The sequence below is a fragment of the Rhea americana genome, unplaced genomic scaffold, assembly GCF_003343005.1.
Source record: "Rhea americana isolate MKP2758 unplaced genomic scaffold, rheAme1 scaffold_346, whole genome shotgun sequence".
Taxonomy (NCBI): domain Eukaryota; kingdom Metazoa; phylum Chordata; class Aves; order Rheiformes; family Rheidae; genus Rhea; species Rhea americana.
In genome coordinates this window covers 221,577-239,909 of record NW_028186475.1, presented here as the reverse complement: position 1 = coordinate 239,909, position 18,333 = coordinate 221,577, and the positions used below count along the sequence as shown (strand labels likewise).

General features: G+C 34.8%; 2 protein-coding genes across 5 annotated transcripts in view; one reads left to right on the top strand and one right to left on the bottom strand.

Annotated features, from left to right (window-relative positions):
- RSRC2 (arginine and serine rich coiled-coil 2) overlaps nt 1-5,081 on the bottom strand; it is a 14,571-nt gene extending 9,490 nt beyond the window's left edge. The window contains exons 1-3 of one of the 3 annotated variants that reach the window (XM_085311637.1): nt 4,962-5,081; nt 1,616-1,772; nt 888-931 (exon numbers count right to left, since the gene is read on the bottom strand). In XM_085311637.1, the coding sequence (XP_085167763.1) occupies nt 888-931; nt 1,616-1,696 (125 nt within the window). In that variant the 5' untranslated portion in view covers nt 1,697-1,772; nt 4,962-5,081. Of the gene's footprint in view, nt 1-887; nt 932-1,615; nt 1,773-4,961 lie in introns of those variants that run through there. The other 2 variants (XM_085311636.1, XM_085311638.1) reach the window with 2 other exon arrangements.
- Nucleotides 5,082-5,175: 94 nt separating this feature from the next.
- Nucleotides 5,176-18,333, top strand: part of KNTC1 (kinetochore associated 1) — a 42,275-nt gene continuing 29,117 nt past the window's right edge. The window contains exons 1-24 of one of the 2 annotated variants that reach the window (XM_085311630.1): nt 5,176-5,302; nt 5,390-5,527; nt 5,632-5,752; nt 6,133-6,248; nt 6,618-6,690; nt 7,740-7,817; nt 8,372-8,406; nt 8,650-8,760; nt 9,610-9,703; nt 10,036-10,088; nt 10,362-10,474; nt 11,281-11,335; nt 11,948-12,046; nt 12,764-12,807; nt 12,922-12,987; nt 13,077-13,152; nt 14,326-14,451; nt 14,544-14,633; nt 15,280-15,345; nt 15,827-15,888; nt 16,386-16,497; nt 17,312-17,455; nt 17,703-17,759; nt 17,842-17,943. In XM_085311630.1, coding sequence (XP_085167756.1) covers nt 5,396-5,527; nt 5,632-5,752; nt 6,133-6,248; nt 6,618-6,690; nt 7,740-7,817; nt 8,372-8,406; nt 8,650-8,760; nt 9,610-9,703; nt 10,036-10,088; nt 10,362-10,474; nt 11,281-11,335; nt 11,948-12,046; nt 12,764-12,807; nt 12,922-12,987; nt 13,077-13,152; nt 14,326-14,451; nt 14,544-14,633; nt 15,280-15,345; nt 15,827-15,888; nt 16,386-16,497; nt 17,312-17,455; nt 17,703-17,759; nt 17,842-17,943 — 2,025 coding nt within the window. In that variant the 5' untranslated portion in view covers nt 5,176-5,302; nt 5,390-5,395. The other variant, XM_085311631.1, reaches the window with a different exon arrangement.

The window sequence follows — 18,333 nt, the reverse complement described above, 5'->3', positions numbered from 1 at the left end:
AAATTGGCGACTCACTTCCGATCAAACGGTTTTAATGAAGAAAAATCGTTCAGTGTCTTTTTAAAGGAAGAATCAGGAGATACCTGCGTGATTCTGTTCTGTTGCACTGTCAGTTCTGCTGCTATATTGCTGACTATACACCTGACTAGAGNCTGACTAGAGTCTCAGGTCCTAATAAGACTTGAACTTGAAGTATTTTTTTCTTTTTTTTTTTTTTTTTGAGACAGCCCTCTGAAATTTTTGTTGCCACTGTCATACTTTCGCTGACCTTTGCTGACATTGTTTGTCAAGCTGTAACAGTCTTTACAACTGAAGGTTCTTTTTTTTTTTTTTTTTGAGACAGCCCTCTGAAATTTTTGTTGCCACTGTCATACTTTCGCTGACCTTTGCTGACATTGTTTGTCAAGCTGTAACAGTCTTTACAACTGAAGGATGCAATAAACAGAGCTTAGTCAGGTGGGGAATTATTTTTAACAAATATACTTAAGCAGATGAGTATGTATCTTTCAAAGTCCTGAATGTCAGACAGGTATAAAGCCACAGAAGGTCTTAGACTAATGGAAGCTCTGTGAAACAGTCATCAAGAACACCATTTTACTTCTCCATATGAATTCTTTCATTTGGCTGTTTCCACAAAAAAAAAAAAGAAATTAAGTTACTAGTTTCTGAATGCACTTTTCTATAAAGCTATTACCTTGTCAACATGATGGCTGCAATCATGCTTCACTATGAAAGGATCTCCATATCCATTTTTAAGCTTAAAAGTTTCCAATTTTTTTGTACTTACCATAAAGTCATTTATATAGGTTTACACATATGTGCATTACTACAAGATACTTTTAAAGATGTATTGTACAATTACCTAAACACTACAAAGTGTTAATTACCTCTTTGCTTCTGCTCCGGCTTCTGTGTTTTCTTCCTTCATTATCTGTGGGGGGGGACACAGACATTTACTATTATTTACTAAGAAAAAAAAATCAATTTGCTACAATCTTTCAGGTTCCTTTCAGCTGTTCCACCCTTGAAAGTCAAGTATAAGGACTTAAAGAGACCCTACCATCCACTATTAGAGCAGATTAAAAACATTAATTCAGAACGTGTAATCTAGTCACTACTGCTAGTCCTTTGTTTGTTTGCATTACTTCAGCTTTGAGAGTGAAAAAAAATGCAGYTTCACCATCTTCCAGTCACAGTCTACTTTTTCATGCAGAGTAACTTAATTTTTATTACAGACCATGCAAAATTGTCTTAGTCTAAAGATATCTAACTAAAATGAAGACAAACTTACAGTATCTTTTCTTTTTTCATCCCCTCTCCCCCAGAACTATTTTTATTATTATCCTCCTCACTATAGCCCCTGAACATTGACCTTCTCCCTTAGCACTTCAATCATTAAGATTGAAGATAGCACTACCACGAAATATCTTTCCTGAAAGAGACTGGGAAATTTAATCTCCATAACATCTAATTTAATTTTCTCTGAGGATACCTGTCAATTATCCGGATGAAAAATATCCTACCTTTAAGTCTCAATTACACTGTAATATCCTGTTAGCCACAAGATTTAAGTAAACCTGCAATTAAAGTGATTTTGATTCCGTAAGGAGCATACCTGACTTCCGTCTTCTTTCCCTTGACCGTGAACGTGATCTTGAATAATGATGTTTTGATGTTCTAGGAGAATTAGATGCATCTGATTGTTCCTTTTTCTTCTCTCTTTCTGGAGAGGACTTCTCTGGGGCTACTCCATCTCGTTCTGTATCACTACCCTACATACAAAGACAGAACATTTAATTAACAAAACTGAAAACTTAGGACCAAAAAAATATATATTCCTGTTTATTTAAGACCGTACTGGTACAAAAGAAGCATCTCTTAGTATCAGTAATCACTGCAAACAAAGTAATTTTTGAAAGTTTATTCTGAAAACACAATTAAAATTACTTTCCATCAAAAAGATCTCAGGAGTAACCGTCCCACTGTTATTTAGGCACTAGCTTGATAAACTCACAGCAAACTATGTAACTGTATACCCATTAAATTTAGACACTTAGGAGAACTTTCATACAATAAGCATTTCACCTCTTTGTTATGTTAGACTGTAATTTACTTTTTCCAAAATTTGGGGGAAGTTTCAATGAGATTATACTTTACATAGGTTTTGATTCATTTTTCGCTAAATGGTTTTGTTTGTAGGTCAASCGCCTTTAAACATTTAGGTCACTAAGATTACTTAAGTACTACGCTGTCCCAGCAGGTCTAAGGCACCTTACAAGTTAGGGCACTTCTGAGGCATATAGCACACAACCCTCACAATCTTTTGAGATAGAGTATGAACTCTGAAGAGAAATTAAATAAGGTATAACATATTATAGTGCTAGGCTAATATGTTCACAGTATTTTAGAACTAGTAACTTTTGAATAATGAAAAACCTCTTTTTTTTTTTTTTTTTGCTCTATGCAAAAATGGGTATTTGTAAGAGTGCATATAGGTCACATCTACATATACCAACACTTTTTGTATCAGATTTCCTTAAAAGACAAAGTCTGGACGAAAAGCATATTCCCTCTATCCCTTCCAACCACTCCCCTAAAGCTAAAAATACCTTTTGGTGTGAAACAATCAAGACTGTGATATAACTTTGAGAGAAGCAAATGTTTACAATGGGTTTGCAGTACAATAGAAGGGATGGAATGGAAAGAGTATATATTGAAAGGATGAAAATAACCTCATTAATGCTTTCACAGATTCATTGACCTCTTCCTTTCATCAGGTAAATGGAAGGCATTATCAAACCTTCTCAACATTATGTGGCTGCACAAGGTTCACCAAGGACAATTTGGCCTAGAGAACGCTACTGATCAGAAATGGAAATCTATATAGGTTCAAGTCTTCAGCTGGGTTCAGTCAGCTGTATTTCTACTTGTAAACTAAGCAAGAGATGTGACAACCAGCCAGATGGTGATTTATAGTCATTATTTTGAAATCTAAACAGTCATTTTTTTGTCAAATCGCAACAGATGCTATGAACATCAATTTAGCTTTCTTGATCATTATGGTTAAAACACTGTGTATTAATGCTTGGCTTTCTTCACGAAACACTACAGTTAATTCTTAAGACTTGTATTTTACCTTCCATTTTTTAGTCTATCCAAATCTTTACCAACTTGTGTGTGCACAAAAATACATCCACAGTTCAATCTCGTATGGCGAGAGGTACAAGGTAGCTGTTCACTTCCCCATTACCCTGGTGTAACATTATTTATTTCAAAACATACCATTATCTGGAAAGGAGCAGGGAACACTGAGAGACTGCATCTACAGCAGAACTTTCCTTATAGTCTCAGTTACATTTCTGAAAACAATTTTGATATCCACCCACTCTCATGAAAACTCTTAGAACATTAGATAAAGAATAGGAAATGACTCTCCTATTTGTGACTTAGCCAACACAATCCTTGGCATTCCATATTCATCTCATCTGTTCATCTACACTTTGTTAAAAGCYTTCTCACCAATCTATCCAATCACTCCCCTTTTTCATGTAAGGTTTCCAAAAGACTCAACTAATGAAAGTTTCAAAGTAATTTYGAGATTTACATAGAATCAACATTTTGAAGTTTTATGAGGATAAGAAAAACACTGGTCTGCAATCTAAGTTAATTGGGGTTTTTAATGTTGTATCTAGCAGAAATTGAGCCCACTGCCACATTTTTCAAGGCTATCAGCCTCATTATTTACATACATTACTGTTCATTAATGCTCATGGACACCATTYCTTACAGCAATCTCTCAACCCTACAAAAACAGAGATACTGATCAACTTCAGTAAGACTACTCTCAGTTGTTAAAGCATATACAGATTGGCCACAAGCTCAGGATTTCACTGAATCCTCATTTGTTACTCAAGAAGAATCTCAAAAATAATGCTAATTACCTATGGACAAAACTACAAGTCTAAAATTCTTCAGTTACTCTTAYAGAAATTTTTCATCTTTATTCTTAACAGGTTAAATTACATAAGCTGACAAAAATTCTTTTTCAAGAAGGAAGGTAAGTTTCTCCAAACACATGTGGTCCTCTTATTCTGTTTCACTACTGAACTTTGATGAATTTTACCACTTCAGATTTAGATTCCAATTTTTCTGCACTTTCAAGTGAATAAGTTTTGTTTTAAAAAAAACACCTAAAAACACACCATGTTTACCTAACTACTCTTGTTGATTTTTCGTCTCAATTATGGGACAAATACATCCCTACATTACCAGACCACACGAATTTTACACGGGATAAAGCTACAATCTTATGTCATATACGAACATAAACAATAGTGTCAGCAGTGCTTTTCTTAGACTCCAARTAAAGATAAAGTGGCCGAAGTACAGCAAAGATGTTTCCCATCGTCGTTAACCATGGAAGAGGGGCGGAGACAAGAATAAAAGAAAGTAACCAATCACTCAGTGCAGTTAGTTTAAGTAACAGGCCTGTAATCAAACACACACACAAAAAAAAAAAAAAAAGAGAGAGAAAGCTGCATGAACTGGAACTGAACAAGATCCAACCGCCAAAACGATCCTCCCTTTCCTCCCTTCCAGAGGGCTTATGCTCCGCAGTCCTCTGAGAAACGCCTGCTTCTAAACTGTACTGCTCCTTTCCCGGGGCAGGAAACAGCAGCACTCGGGCCACAAGCCCGCTCCGCTTATACTCAAGCCCAGAAAAACGAAGTAGAAACTTCTGGAAAAGGGGAAAGGGGTTGGCAGTGAAAAGCGGCCACCTCCTCCCGAGGCCCATCATGGCGCCGGCAGGGGAAGGAGCGGCGGGCGCCATTTTGTCTCTCCGCGCACACGGCTTCCCGACTCAGCCCTCCCCATCTCAGACGCTCTTCCTTCCCCCTCCCGCCGCARCCCCCTTCCAACTTTAGCTCTCTCCAAAGCCCCCGGCGAGGAGCACCACTTACCGCCATGGCCGAGCGCTCGGGACGCCGCTCCGCTCGCCAGCTGCTTGCAGAGACTCAACCTCCCACAACGGCAGCGGCCGCGGCGCTCGCGAACCGAGAAAACAAGCCCCGCCCTCCCTCTCCCCCTGAGTACCCGGATGTAACAACGGGGCGGGCGCGAAGGAGACGGCGAGCGGGAGAGGTCGCGGTGCATTCTGGGGGTGGGATGGGAGAAAGTGGTGTCTTAGCAACAGGCGGGAAGTAGTTCGCGTCCGGAGGAATTTTGGCCTGCGCTGCGACCGATAGTGACAGCCAGGGCTCCCGCCAATTTTAAGGGCTGAGGCGGCGGGGGGAGTGTGGTGGTGAGGAGAGAGAGGTTTTTTTTTACTGGTCTTCTGACTTAAAGCATGTTATTTTAACTTCTGTGTTATCCCACGTGCTTATTGTAGGCAAACATGTGGAATGATATTGAGCTCCTTGCAAACGATGACACAGGAAGCGAGAGGCTCTCTGTAGGTTTAGGACAGGAATGTGGAACTGCGTTGTACCAAGTGGATACACTAGTTCAAATAACATCTTCTGAGAAGGTAGAATTCATCAGAACCGTGTCTTTCTTTTTCTTAGTAATTATCAAAGCTTGTTTGTCATATTTTACAACATACTCTAACCATGATAACCTTTTCTTTCCTAGGTTTCAGTTAATCCACAGTTATATGCATGCAGCTCCAGGGATGGCAGTATTATTGTTGTTGACAGATCAGTGGCACTTCTTGACAGTACTGGCCAGTCTCTTCAGATGCATATTCAGTTTGGTAAGTTCACCACTTTGTAATCAACTAGAAGTCCAAACTGACTTTTTAAAAATATGTTTAATTTTTGTATAGAAAATACAAAAATAGCCTGCGTGATTATCTATCCTGTAAAAGGAAGCATTATAATATATGCCTACATAATAAAATATTATTGCTGGTTCTGTATGTCATTAAAAATTATTTCTGTACAATTTAATTAGGGTGTTTGTCAACTCTTCACTGAAATAGTAATATTTCCTTTCCTGCAGTTTGATTTTATCAAAGTAAATACTTCTGAAAAAAATCTGTGATGCTGTATTGTCCACTTCCTGTGTTTCAAACATGGAAGTCTATTAATAACAAAAGCTTAATATTTCACACTTTGTTATGGAACTTTTCAGATACTAATGTGGATGTGGTTGGTATGTGTCAGGAAAAACAGTTTCTTGTGGTTGGTGAGAGAAGTGGCAATCTCCATCTTATTCACATACCATCAAAGCAAACCTTGCTAACCAAGGTACAGTGTTTTTTCTGTCCTAACTTTCCYGAAAGCCTTTCTTTCTCAGAATTTCTTGGATTGCTTTTTTTCTTTCAAATATCAATATTCTTGAGTTGAAAGATGTCTTCTAGTTTGAATAATCATACAGATTAGTGAGACATTTTTCTTCCCATAAATAACAAATAAGCAAAATATATCTAGGAATATATGTATAAAAAAGAACCATTTCAAAGAGAACATACAGGGTAAAGCCTCAGGACTGCTATTTCTAACCAGTTTCTTATAAAATAAAAAAGCATAAAGTTTAAACTGGTGTTCAGTATTTCAAATTAAGATTTCTTTTTAATCAGATTTAGAATAATAGTCTTTATGTTGATTCCATTTTAGATTTTAGCTGAAGAATCTTCAAGTGAAAAGACTTATTTAAATCTCATTATTGAGAAAGATAACACAGATGCAGGTAAGATTTTGATTTTTTTTTCTTTATCTCAGTTCTTTTGATTTTTTTTTTAATCATCTCCCAAGGAAAAATAGTATAAAATTATCAGAAGCAGTTTTACTTTGCATTGCAAAATATTAGATGCAGTTACATCTTGTTGGGCCTGACCTGCAGGTCTGCGAAAACTTTAGAAAGACAATCACTTCCAGAAAGCTTAAAATTCAATTGCTTTTTCAGCACATCTTTTCTAAAACTAGTTAGTTTTTTTTATGTGAAATTTGGTTGCTATATTACGGAACAAAACACATAACCCAGAACCAGTACCTAACTGGTACTCTATTTGAATAGTTAGAAATGTCTGGACTAATTAATAGTTACATTTTATTTCTAGTAACCTGTATGGAAGAAAGTTACAGTCTTTTTCCGTATTTTATATGTTAGAATTGCAAAGTGAACTACTTGCTATTCACTATTTTCTTTGTTTTTCACTTTTTTGTTGTAGAAGGGGATTGATCTCCTGTAAAGATACGTGTCATGAGTTATTTTATGACTGATACAGAAAACAAAACACTTTTAGAACTCAGTACCTCTTTCTGTTACATATCTTTGTTTTGGAATTGCAGTAAACCCATGGAAATGCTCAAAAAGGCAGGATTCCCTCTGCCTCCTTGCAGCAGGCTTTAGAGTACAGCAGTTCATGTTCTACAGCCTCCCAGTCCTGTCCGTCACAAGATAATGCATATTTTGCTGAAAGCCTTTAGATGTCTAGAGATGTTTGATATTTAGAGATACAAGATATTTAAGCCTAGTTTCATGATGAAAACAGAATTTGCAGTTTCATGTATGTATGCAAAAATCATAATTTCAGATGACTCAAGACGCATTGTACTTATTCTACCTTTTTTTAAGTCAAAGCTTTTTGTTTCAAAATAGTCTAATGATCAGATTTTTCCAATTATCAATTATTTCAATGCTGTTTTTATAATCAAGTGTTCTGTTTGTAGCTATTGGATAGTTAAGTTTGAAGTGTTTGTGTTAGTGGGTTTTTTGTTTGTTTTTTTGTTTTTTAGGTGTCTATCATATGTTCATTCTTACAAGCAATGGATTCTTTTGTATTATGTGCCTCCCACTTGCTAAAACACAGGAAGGTAGGATGATCTACAAACCGTTTGGATTCCCATATGAACAGTGAAAGCTGTATTTACAAAGCTTTTCCGTGTTTCTTTCCACTAGGGTTAAGAATCTTGTCCTAAAGTATTTTGTGCAATCTTAGTTTGTTTTCAAAGGAAAATGACATACTACTAGTTTTATAATAAAATTATTTTTGCATTCTTCCAAAAATTGCATTAGCTTATGTTCCTGTGAGTCATTGCTTTAGAAGCAGAATTTAATTCATAATCCAATATTGTACTGAAGATATTGAGAAAAAAATTAATTTTTATTGCTGGGTAGGCATAGTTATTAGCTAATTTTCTCTAACTCCACATTGTGGTCAATAGAAACTGATCCTGTCAATGATATGAGCCAATGTGTTTTTCAGAATAGTCAAGTTAGGATCAAACTGTCGTATAAGAAGTTGGTGGTTGTTTGGGGGAAGGGAGGGTGTTCGTGTGTGTGGTTGCTTTTGGTTCCCTCCCCTCCCCCCTTTCAAAATTTCTAAAACAGTTCCTTTTTATTAACACTTTTTTTTTTTTTAATGTAGCAATTGACAATACAGATATGATTATGGCAAAGAAGGTAAGTCTCTAGCATATGTGTTAAATAAAGCACAGAATTTGTAACATAATTTTGATCTGGGCATTTCATTCATTGCTTATTAGTTTATTATTGCAACTAGTAATTGTGGTTTTTATTTTTTTTTCTTTACATTGGGAGAAGTGAGCAGTTAAGTTCAAAGTTTTATCCACTGATATATAAATAACTTTTAATTTCTTTTATTTGCCTTCCTTCCTTCCTTCCTTCCTTCTTCACCCCCACAAGTTACAAGGACAGATAAAAACAGCCTTCATTTCCACAGAAGAGTATCACAGCCTTGGCTGTCAGAATTCTGTGATAAGTGACTCAATGAACAACATCCATCTGATAATTGGGGTAAATAGCAAAATATTAATAATGATTTTTCTGTGATCAATGATGGCATTTTTCTGATCTGCAACATTTATCTCTAACTGCTTGAAAAAGAATACGTTACATTTTATGGACTAAGACTTCTTGCTTTTGAGTTCCTTCACTACAAATTTAAAGGCTATAAGTTGTTCAGTCTGCCTATGTTTTTTCTCCTAAGGAAACAATTATCATTTCAAACCTGGTACTGGTATGATGACTAGGGAAAAAAGATTTTCACCCTGGTTGTATGACCTTAATAAATCACTGTGGTTCCTAGTTTTGACAGGCTAGTGTATTGGTAGTCTAGTCCTTGGGCTTATAGAGACAAAGCCAAAGTTGGCAGGAGTCTTCCGATCCGGTTCCCGTTCAATAAAGTCTTGTCAAAGTAACAATTTAAGATCCCAGTTGAACAAAGCACTTAAGCATGTATTAACTAAGGGAACTAATGAATAAGTTTATAAATTTATTTTGAAATGCTCTGATGGACTGGAAACTAGTTCTCATAGTTCCTAGTCTGAAGCATGTTGAATTCAATGCAGTTTCTGTCAGTAGATTCAGTATACATTTCATTCAGGTTTCATATTCTACAAGAATAAAAAATGAACGTTTTGAAATGTGGCTTGCATTTAGAACAAAAACCTTCTGGGATGCTGACTGTAATAATTGATGTGGTAAAGGCCAATCTTGAAATGGGAAGGGAAAAAAGCTAACTTTTAAATGGGAGTTTTTCTGAATATCAACGTTCACAGGGGAAAAAGGTGTTTGGTTAGTCTTGCAAATTTCCAATGTCAATGACTATATTTAATGTAAAACCCCATTTTACTTTATTAATAGGGTAAAGGTGATTATGTGCTCTCCAAATGGGATATAGATAGTACCAATAATCTGGTATCTGCTAAAAGTTCTGCTGATTCAAGTCTGATCAAAGGTAAAAAGCTTTTTTCTTTATAGACAAATGCAGAATTTATATTGAATTACAGAAAGTAATTTTCAAGTACTTTCTTGTATTAAATACACATATATCAAGTTGAAAACTTTTTTCGTAAATGTACAATCAAGATGCATGCTTCAAAATTGTTGAGTTTAACTTTATGTAAACTGTGCTTATGTTAAAGCTAAAATTCTAACGGAACTTCCTAGGTCTGTAGTTAAACGTTTGTATGTTTCTAGTGCTTGATTGTACACTATAAAATGTTTATGCTTCAAATACATTTCTTAGAAAAATATTAAATTTACATGAATATGGCTGGGTTTTTTTAGGTGCAGTGAAACTTCAGGTTCTTGACAACCTGCTATTTGTTTTAGATACAGAGGTATGTATAACAGTTTAGTCTTTATTTTACTGTTTATAAAAATCAAAACAGCTTATAAAAATTATTTTAAAATGATAGCTCTAAAATATATTTCTATAAAATACAGATACCTATCTTTTCAGAGAATATGGTCTTACTGTGGTTTTTTTAGTCATCTCATAGTAATTATTTAAGCTATGGAATATGTTACTGTTCTGCTCAAAAAAAGACAACAAATATAATCTGTGAAGAAAATACGAGATCATATCTGAATATTTGTATGTTTTTATCTAGAATATCTTGAGTATGTGGGATGTCTATACTCTTACTTTAATTTGGGATTGGCCTTTAGCGCCTATTGAAGAATTTCTTCTAACTACAGATTCAGATTCTTCTTCAGTCATACAGTAAGTAAGTGTTACTAAGTTGTCTATTGTTGCAGGAAATGTCCAGCAGTCATTTGACTTTTCTGGGGTAATGGATTTTTAGAATGAATAATTTCTAGTTGATCAGATGGGCAACTGGAGTCAGGCTTAGACATGAAGAGGTCTATCTTTTGCATCTCCACAAATTCTGTTCAGATTCTTTTCTGACAGTAGGCCAAAATATTGGACCGTGGCTCAGGTGTTCTTGGCTCCRCATTGTAGACAGAAGACCTTGGTGTTTTCTGCAAGAAGATTCCTTTTCTTGGTTTGTCTGTTGTTACTGCTAAGAAAGCTTGGACTGAATCCATATTATTTTGGAAATGCTTCTCTGGAATAAGGTGTGAAATACTGCTTACAAGCCTGATGTTTATAAAAAAAACATATAGTCTATCTTTTAGAATAGCTAAATAGTAAGATCTTCAATCTACAGATGGGGAAGCTAAAACCTGGAGGTGAGTGTATTGGGTAAATTATAAAGGGAGTTAATAGAAGATAAGACTCTATTGCTTTTTCCATTACTCCTGCTATTGCAAAAGGGGGGGGAGGGGAAGGAGAAGAAAAAAACATAGATGTGTTAGAAAAGGTTTAAAAGGTCAGAAATTAGATGTCCTCTGCACGTTAAAACATTGTTATTTTTAGGTCTGCCATAAGATTTCAAAATATACCAGTTTCCATAGAAAACTAAATTTTATAAAACCCAGAAGCCAGAATATTTTACAGTTTTAACGTAAGATTGATACAACATGTTATACTCTTTTTTTTTTCTTTTTTTTTCCTTTGTTCTGTAGGCAAGGGCTTACCAATGTTAAACTGATAATCCTGACAGTACCCGATAATAAACAGGTACAGCCTCTTCACCTGTTTTCTCTTCCTCGATTGCTATGCAACTACTAATGAAAAACAACAATAGGAGATGGTTAAATATTTGGAGTATGCAGAACTTTTGGGAGCTCAAGGCCAAAACTGAGATGTTGCCATCCAGATAATAGGGCAGACTGAGTGAGGGACCATCACTATGTCTTGTGAGAGACTAGGACAAGCAGCTCTGCTGCTTGTTTAATTGTAATATTAATAGTCAAATAGGAGACAATTAGACTTTAATATTGTCTTATATACCTTCACCGGTTTCTTCATAGCGATATCTTTGCTGTATTCAGCATTTACCTGCATGTACAACTAGTAGCCCTAACTGAAATAGAATGCCACAGTGAACATGATACAATATTTTGAATTAAGCGTGTCTAGTTATACATGACAACGTCTGATACTGCATTAAACTTTCTCAAATTGTAGAGATCTGCTTTATTTGAAAACTTAAAAATAATTCACTTTTCATCTAATTCTATAATAACCCAGAAATGATCTTGCAAATATGACTGTGGCACCAGTATACAACACTTTTTTTTTTGACTTTTATGTTTCTTTCTTCATTTCTCTCCTTTTTCTTCTTTTCAGATGAAAAGTTTAATGGTTTTTACATTGCCTGCAATGCAGCTCCTGTATTCTTTGGAAGTATCTATTGTTTCTTCACTTGTTCAAAGTGGGAGCAGCACAGTAGGTTTAGAAAATTTTTTTTGTGTGTTCCTTAAAGAAATATACTTATTAAAGAGGGTGCTACTGTGTTATTCTTACTAGATTAGAATGACTTGTGTGAAAAACTGTGCAGTAACTGCACATAAAAAGATTAAATGATGTCCCCAAAGGAAAAGATACAATATATAGTAAACTGAACAAGTTGATTCTGAGCCCAGATCTATTAGTTTAATGTTTAATTCTGCTGCCAATTGTTCTTGCTGCTGTTATGGCTGAAAGCTATATGAAGTTTTAAATTTTCTTTGCATTAAGAATGGTCTGAATTTATTTGAGTTTTATTTAGATTTTACATGGAAGAACTACTTTTTGTAGTTCCATTCCGTTTATGGAATGTAGCACAGAGGTTGAATTCTAAAAGATGTGAAGATGGATAGAATGTGGCCTGGTTATGGCATAGACAAAAAGAAAGTGAAGAAGAAGACTTGCTCGTTTCAGTGTGTATATGGAAAGTCCAGTTAAGGCCATCAAAATTTTTAGATGGTGGAAACCATCCAAGAAATAAGATGCTAAGTTTTTTTTTTTTTTTTTTTAATACCATATTTATCTGAGAGAAGATCAGTAGTTTGTTTCCAAACTAATAAACTATTAAGGCATTATAGTTGTGTTTTCTTATGACTTTTTTTTTCTTTTTCCTCTCCTTCCTTCCCAACTTATGGTTTCTATTGTTACTTGCTACAGGATACAATATACTTCTTGGAAGGAATTCATGAAAATCATCGGATGTAAGATAATTTTTTATGTATCACTAGATCACTGTTGTATACAAGTGGCAGATTACTTCTACATGCAGTTATTCTATAGTCGATAAGTTAAAACAGTTCCTTTATCACCCTCAGCTCCCCTGAAGGCCCAGTTTCTATTGTTGTGATGAGAAGTTTGACAGAAGCCTTGCCAGAAAATAGGTACTTTTTTTCCTTGAAATTATGTTTTTTCCAATCTGTAACTTGACTCTTAAATGTAAGTATAATGCTTTACTTTATTTCATCCCTAGATTAAGTCGCTTACTTCACAAGCACAAATTCACTGAAGCTGAGAATTTTGCTATTCAGTTTGAACTGGATGTTGAGGTGAGTTGCCTGTTTTTTGATAATTACATTGGGAGATTAATTAGTATAGCTGAACTTAAAAGCAAAGCTTCTGCCGTATAGCCCAATAGAAAGCATTTAAAATATTACAGAAATGCTGGAATGTCATAGTACAAACTCTTTATAAATGAAAGCTGGTTCAAAATTAGCCAACTACATGATGAACTATGTTTTTATGTACCAAAACTAACAAACACTGCAATGGGAAGTGATGCAGAGGTACAGGGGCATTTTGTATCTTTAAGTAGCAGGAAACAGCATTGCTTGAAGAAGAGAATTCTCATGTACATTCATTAACACTTAGTCAGACTGCATTCACTGATTCGTTCAAATGCAATGTGAACGCAAAATCTTTGCTTTATTGCTGGATTTCCATAAGCGGTTTGTGTAAAGATGTGGAACTCCTCCAGTTCCTGTTAACTTTTAAGAATTACCAGGATCTCAGAGTGACTCCTTCCCTAATCTCACAATAAATAAATAAATCTCAGAACAGTGAGATTCTCCACCCCCCATCCATTTCTGTAGGCAGCAAATCCACTTTTGGTTGAGGTTGTGCCAGATTTCCTATTACAATCTGCAGGAATAGATTGATTCTGGCAAGAACTTTAAAAAGTCTATAGACTATCCCTTGTAGCGGATTTGTACGCTTTCACAGACAAAAGAAGGTGCAAATAATCAGAATTTTTTTAAAAAAATAACCTTAATAATTAATGAACAAGTGGGATTAAAAGCGTTATTATATAGTTAGCTTCATGTTTTTATTTAATATACAGGCAGTCTTACTAACTTAAGATTTCCTTTTCTATTGTATTTTAATTTGTTTCAAGTATTTGATCTTTCTAGGATCTTTAACATAAACTCGGTGTTGAAAGTGTGACTTTACAAAATGTTACATGGAAGCATGAAGACTACTGTTTTCTGCCTTTTTTTTTTTTTTTTTTTTTTTTTTTTTTTTTTTTTAGAGGCTTAGCTAGTGAGACAATCATGATTGTTAGGAACTGATAGATAATCCATTTCTGTAATGAATTGTTTGTTGCACACAGACACGTCATCTCAATGCAACTGTGAAGAAATGTGTTGAGTTTTCAGTTGAATACTGTTTGCTTAAAGCTGAAGTACATCAAATTGACAACTGAGTCTTTCTTTTTTAAACAGCTTGTATACAAAGTGAAAGCCAACACTATTTTAGAGAGACTGGCTTCAGCTCCTCTTGGGAGTTATGGTCAAACAGCCTGGTTAGATCTTGTGAATGAAGCCAAAGAAAATCTCCAAAAAATTCAGGTAAGTTTGTGTTCTCTCCTACTTCCCTACTATTTTAATTCGAATTATAAAGGCATTTAGAATTAATTTAAAAATTTTCATTAATCAAACAGGATAGCCAATTTGTTGTGGATTACTGTATAAATGCTCCATGGCCACTATATGAAACAACTCAAGAAATGTTAAACTATGCTAAGGTCAGGGTAAGTTGAGTTTTTTTTGTTTCGTTAAATTTAATTTCTTAAACCTGCTTATTCCTGTTACATGCTTCTGTGCAACTTGAGGGGGATATTTTCAACAAAATAAGTTATTCAGACAGTAAATGTGTTATAGATCATGTATTACCAAACATGAAGAAGCAGCAAAGCTTGTTCCAGTCTAGTTCTTGCTGTTAACAGCACACATGCTGGTCTTTTTGACTAAGAACAAGAAAAAAAAAAAAAAAGCTTCTGGGTATACCTGCAGTCTGTGGGCTAATTATCTACATAATTTATGTATGTGAATTTATGTATTTTTTAAACTGTTTTCACATCAGAAAGCAGGTTTTATTTTTGAGTAACAATTTTTTCAAGTTCATTTTACTTTCAGGACTAACAGCACAAAATATGTGATTTTTCCCCCCCATCATTTTAGTCTTTCCTGCCTTATCCTATAGAACTAGAGATGCACATTTTCTGAAGTCTGGTTCTGCATGCATGTAGAAATCCATTCACAGCCCAATATTGTAGAATAAAGCCCACAATTTACATGCTACATTTTTGCTAGTGTCCTTACTAAATTCATAATGCTGTGTCTGATGCACTCTGCAGCAACTGAGTTGTCAGCCAAATTTTCCTATATTTGTTTCAGGTCTTGAAGAAAGATGACAAAACCATTGCTCCATCACCTGATGGGGCTTCGGTATCCATAACTGAGGTAAGGACAAACTTCGCAGCCCAGTATGCCATATGGTAAAAAATTATGATGTACAGTTTTAAACCGTAGTACTGTCTAACTTTTTAAAAATCTAAATATTATATTTTAAAATAAGAGTAAATCACAATACTGACAGCTTTCAGAATTAAGTGATTCCTTCAGCCATAGAAAGATTCATTTTTGTAGTGTTCCAGGATTTGGAGGAAGAAACTTTCTTAAGGGCTTTTAGCTACTTATTTTATTTCTTAATTAGTCCTGTTGTGTACTGCACAGCTTTTATGCAGCTTTAAGAAGAATCAATGAAAAATGTGTATTGAAATGAAATTTTGGATTAATCTTTTATTAGACAAGCTGTATTACATATGTAACTAACTGAAATTTAGTCTTTTCCTGCATCTCTCCTTTATGATGGTTATTCTAACTGTGTAATATTGCTCTTCAGCAATACAGATACTGATCTTAGTCTCTTGTCTGCATACAGGTATTGAGAGCTCAGTCAAGGCTTACCACTTTCTATGGAGCCTTTGGACTAGAGAAATTCAGGTTTGCTTTTAAAGTTTTGGTAAGATTGAAGGTTACTTTAATTACAATGGTTAAAGTATCTGCAATTGAAACAAAGATTTTTAAACTTGTAAAGTTTACTAAACTTTAAATCCTTTCTTTTCTTCCTGAAGCTTCCCTTCTTCCCCTGTAGAGGATGGGAAGTTGAGTTAGCCTGTATTTTGAAAGCATGTATTATCTTTATTTTTATTTGTTTTGGAGGCATGTAGTTCCCTCCTTGCCCTGTAAGGGCATAGAATCATAGAATCGTAGAATTAGTAAGGTTAGAAGGGACCTCTGGAGATCATCTAGTCCAGCCCTCAAACGGGTGACCCATATGGGGATCGAACCCACAACCTTGGCATTATTAGCACCATGCTCTGACCAGCTGCCCTAAACCTAACCGTCAACTGCCTTTATCTCATACAGCACATAGCACTAGCTTTCTTTTTAATATTTATGTATAATAATAGAATTTCTTTTCCTTTTCTAACTTCTAGTGGTATTGCTTGGACGGAATTCTTGAATAATGAAGACATTTTTAAGAATATTCTTTCTGAGCTAGAAGAAGGAAATTTACCTTGTGCTCAGTACCTCTGGCTTAGGCATCAGGTGAGAGGACACAGCTATCCCTGGTGTTTATGGGGAATGATAAGTCCCTTTAAACTTACCAGCCTAACTTAAAGTCGGATTGATGCTGTTATGAAACAGTTTCTCAAAGAAGCAAAGGTCTATGGCAGAATTTCATCTATAATCACAATGATTACCTTCTTATCCTTAGAAAGCTGAACTTCTTATTGATTTAAGAATTAACTAGTATTTCTGATGTCAGGATCAATATTTCTAGGTCTGAAGGACAACAATTCTATGATTTATTCTATGGCAGTTGTAATCTGTTCACCTTCTTGGGAGCAGAGCTCTTGGTAACTTACAGAATTTTTAAGTGGCATTTGCTGGCTACCTTGCAAGTCCTTTATAAAGAATTATATAGATGCCTTACTCTGAATGACAGATTCATAATAGTGGCTACAGGCTGTTATTTAGTGCAGAACTTTCAGGTCTGTTTCTTACTTTCTTAGGTAAGACAGAACTATGGGACAAGTAAAGTCCTAAAGTAAAAATATGATTATACCACCATAATTAGCTAAAAACGTGCTTCAGTTAGGTCATGTTTAAGAAGACCTTAGTCTAGTTTTTCTGAACAAACGTTTTTGGGAGAATTTTTTGTTTCTGGGGTTTTTTTGGTGAGTTTTTTAAAAAAAAATTTTAGTTCCTATCTATGCATGCTGAGATTTTTCTCTTTGTATTTATGAAATATATTGTTTCTTTGCATTAATTAAACAGCATTACAAAGTATCATATAAACCTCTACAAAGTATCAAACAAACTTCATAAACTGATTAAGTGTTCTGTTTTAATATTTTAGGCAGATTTTGAAAGCAGCTTTGATGAGAAAATGCTAGAGAACCTGCTTAATGCCATCCGTGTCACTACTCCTTTAAAGGAACTATGTTTGTGGCTTAAAAATGTTGTGATCCCTTTCTTACGAAGAGCTGTGCCAAAGGGACAGGTAAGACCACTACAGAAATGTATTATGTAGACTTAACAAATATAGAAGGTAATTTTCTCAGACTGAGACTTTTATAGTTGGACCTACAGAAATTGTTTGCTTTTTTTTAATGTCAGAACCCTATTCTTACCTTTTCAAAAGAACTTTTGCCCTAYGGTTTTGTTTTAAAAGAGCTTATTTCAAACATAACTTCTAATAGTAAATTTTGTTTTGATAGATGGTATGATTCTAACTGTACTTTTTTCAGAAAATGTTAGCAAAATGGCTGGAACAAGGTGCTCGAAATCTTGAATTAACTGATAAGGTCAGTAAAACTGCAGAAAGTTTGTGTATCTTGTGTTTCTATATGTATAATATAGTTTGCTAATGTCAATTATTTTGAACAGGCAAATTGGCCAGAAAATGGGCTCCAAATGGCAGAGACTTTTTTTACAAGTAAAAATCAAGGTGAAGTGGGAATGACAACTTTTTGCCAGTGGAATCTTTTGGTAAGAAAAGTGACTGACATATAATTATTTGGTATTAAGAAACTTCTGAACATACACTATGTGTTAGAATTGGAATGAACGATGATTGGATCACTATTGTTTTCAGTGAGGAAAGACTGAATTCAGYGAAAGGAACTAACTGAGTTCCAATCTTCTTGGGCTAAAAGATTAAAAAGAAATCAGTGCAACATTATTACCCTTAGTAAGTATATTAATAGTCTAAACATACATAATGTAGCTGAGTGTTTTGTAATACACAAATAAGCTTGCATACTACAAAAACCTTAAATTCTAGTAAAGAACCTCCATGTGAACTTAAATCAGAAASATGTCTCATTTCTATCAAAAATTTCAGAAATTTTTTGCTATTAACCATGTGTTATGGTCTGG